Source organism: Dufourea novaeangliae, unplaced genomic scaffold (genome assembly GCF_001272555.1).
Source record: "Dufourea novaeangliae isolate 0120121106 unplaced genomic scaffold, ASM127255v1 scaffold11, whole genome shotgun sequence".
Taxonomy (NCBI): domain Eukaryota; kingdom Metazoa; phylum Arthropoda; class Insecta; order Hymenoptera; family Halictidae; genus Dufourea; species Dufourea novaeangliae.
In genome coordinates this window covers 1,889,985-1,893,346 of record NW_015373895.1, presented here as the reverse complement: position 1 = coordinate 1,893,346, position 3,362 = coordinate 1,889,985, and the positions used below count along the sequence as shown (strand labels likewise).

The 3,362-nt window shown below is 38.8% G+C and overlaps 1 protein-coding gene across 1 annotated transcript; it reads left to right on the top strand.

Moving 5' to 3' along the window:
* Positions 1 to 2,915, top strand: LOC107189985 (venom allergen 5-like). The gene is made up of 3 exons (XM_015578692.1): positions 1 to 165; positions 737 to 821; positions 2,776 to 2,915. Exons 1-3 carry the CDS (start codon positions 1 to 3, stop codon positions 2,913 to 2,915), a joined length of 390 nt encoding a protein of 129 aa, XP_015434178.1.
* The last annotated feature ends 447 nt before the right edge of the window (positions 2,916 to 3,362 follow it).

The window sequence follows — 3,362 nt, the reverse complement described above, 5'->3', positions numbered from 1 at the left end:
ATGCCTGGGACCAGATGCCGGGGCCTCGAACGCGAAGAGATCGACGAACAGGGCGTCGAAACGATCCTCCAGTGGCACAACACTTATCGTAATATCGTGGCCAATGGAGACGAACAACGAGGAAATCCAGGCCCACAACGTCCCGCGAAATATATGATGGAACTGGTACGAGCTCCGTTCGTGATCCATGGCTAGAGTTGAATCGATACCGCCAAGGTATCGAAATAAAAGTAACGATACCTACTTGGGTCAAATTATATTTTCCTAACCTTTTGATACCCAACGAAGCTTGAATCGATACCGCCAAGGTATCAATACTTTTACTCATTGCTAGTTTTGTATGAAGGTATCGATACTTACTCGGTATCGAAACAAAAGTATCGAGTAATGTACTCGTAATTACTTGCATCGATTCATCCCTACTCACACCTAACCATACATACCTATATTATTATAATATGGAAAATATTTAAATAGATATTACTTAATTATTAATATAAAGAACATTCTTTTGTGTTGAAAGTAATTACAATAATATCAAATGTTGACGGGCCGATACTCACTCCATTCGATACGAGTACTTTTTTTCGACACCTACTGGGTATCGAAACAAAAGTATCGTACTTATCGAGTAATGTATTCGTATTTACTTGTATCGATTCATCCCTATCCATGGCGATCGATACTTAATCATTCGTATCCGACTGAATCTGACGGGCGGTATTTGTTTCGACAGATCTGGGATGACGAACTCGCTCATATTGCCAAGCGATGGGCGTTGCGGTGCAACCTCTTTGAGAAAGATCAATGCCGAGACGTTGGCAAGTAACTATATCCCATTTTTCACTTCCCTTATTTGTCCCTATCATTTTTCAATATCCACCGTATTATACGGCCGAACGTGAGATTGTTCTAGTACCCACGCTCCACGTCGAAATGGCTGATGTCTACGCCACTTTTCTTACTTTTTCATCGTTTCGTTTATTGTTTCTTTGGTTTTATCGTGCTGCAATTCTGCCCACCCTGGCTCCATTGTTCGAAATGACATTTTCGAACATTTAGAAAAACGGGAGGTTTTTATAAGTTTCTTTGTGTCGTCGATGTTCTTTCAGCATAGGACAATTTAATATAAGAAATGATTTAAGTCATGTTTATTATATTTGTTTCCTCACGCACAGCTTATGGTTGTTATAATATTACTTTAAATTTCCCTTATTTATCCAGTGAATGCTTTATTTACTTTTAAAGAAATGATTTATGTAAAGATCATATAGTTAATGATACACCTTCGAATGATTGTTTCCAAACAGGTATATTAAATAATGCAAATTCATTTGTGTTTTGCTAGCTTTCATAATGGATAAGAAAATTAATTTAAGTTTGATATATGACATAATATTGTTCACAACTTCATTAAAATAAGATTTTTTGTTTACCACTATAACGAATTGCTTGGATTTATTAACAAAGATTCAATCTTGTAGGTCACGTTTCCACAAATACATTGGTTGAAGCACAGTAGATGAAAGAGATTCAAAGGATTGAACGCCAGAGAGCATGTGGGTCATACAGTAGGTCCTATTCTAGCGATTCAATGACCAGAACACGTTTTATTAAAATAATCTCGAATGAGGATCTAGAAATGAACTGGAGACTTCCAGATGTGACTCATCTGATGACAGATCTGTAATAAACGGTGGTCCTAATAAAAAAAGTGACTGCTCTGTCAAGTCAAATATGAAGTTCCATAAGCAATTGTGAAAAGTATTAACTTGATTATTAAATTTGTGACGACATATTAGTTTCATTACAAAGAGATTGAACAAACATTTACCTTCGATTTTGATAATTTTTAGTATATTGGTGAGTTCATTACCCTGAGTAGTATTGTGAAGGTATTAGTTGGGGGTGGCCATTTGTAAAAAGTTATTATAAAAAAAAATTTAGTGTCATACTTTAGTAATGTTGAAAAGTAAAATGACCGATGACCTTGACCTTGACATATGTTGTCAAGGTTACCCTCCTGAGTGACCTCCAGAAAGTTATCAAATGTTGTTAATTAAAACGTTATTAAGAGAAGAATAATATCTTTTCTTGAACTGTCTCTAACCAACTCTGAATGACTTTTTTTCATAACTCCCTCAAAGCAGCGATTCGTCGGTGTTTTTCGTTAATATCTCGTTAACAAAACTTCGGATAACATTTTTGCTAGGGAAAAACTTGTCCCAAATCATCTCACGAGTGTCCCATTTCAGGGACTTCTAACATTATTGTTACACCCTGTATAAATCTGGAACAATGGAGTTAAATTAATCATTGAGAAAAGTGTACATGGGAATACATTTCGATCGAATACATGGTATTTCGAGGAAACCACGCATCTTCAAAATTTCATTCCAGACCACTTCGTATGCACCAACCTAATACACCATTATTCACTATTCATTCTACACTTTTTTGCAATTTCGCAAATTACGGCCGACGAACGCTTTTTCTTGTTACGCAGAGATGCTAGCCCGCGAGACCGTAACCAGCAAACTAAGCATTTTCCCTCGATTCGTGATGCCTATCTCGTTCCAAAGCGGATCGATATTCGCGCAGAGAAATCGCGGCGAAACGTTTTCCACCGGTCTAGTTTTCAGCTATCGGCTGGCACGAAACGTACCTACCCGATCGATCTGACTGATGAATTAAATCGTTGTTGTGTGTAAGGCAGCGTACGAAACTGTCGCCGTGTATTGCGTGTCGAAACGATCTGTATGTGTTCTTTTGCAGAGCGATTCGGTGTATGGCAGAACGTGCACGTGCTCGATATGAACACCGTGGGAAACACCACGTCCGTCACGAGACTTCACTTTCATATTCAATCATGGTACGACAAAGTGGAGGACTTCGATTCCGCGGAATTCGGGTAAGCCCACTGTGTATACAGTATACAGGGTGTAACAAAAATGTTGGAAGACCCAGAAATGGGAGACTCCTGAGGTGATTTGAAACAAGTTTTTCCTTAGCAAAAATCTTATTCCAGGCTTTGTTAAGGAGATATTAACGAAAAACCCCGACCAATCGGAGCGCGAATCTGCCAGCCGAGTTCCCGCGGTAACGTTGGCTACCAATCGCAGCACGTAGGGAACTCGGCCGGTAGACTCGCGCTCCGATTGGTCGGGGTTTTTCGTTAATATCTCCTTAACAAAGCCTCGGATAAGATTTTTGCTAAGGAAAAACTTGTTTCAAATCACCTCAGGAAACTTTCGCATTTACGGTTGGCCAACGGTATCCAATAGTTGGGAGTTAGTTGGGGTATAGTTAGTGTTTTTTGCCTACAAATTCCCAAAATAGGGCCTACGACGAAAAAGTTATGA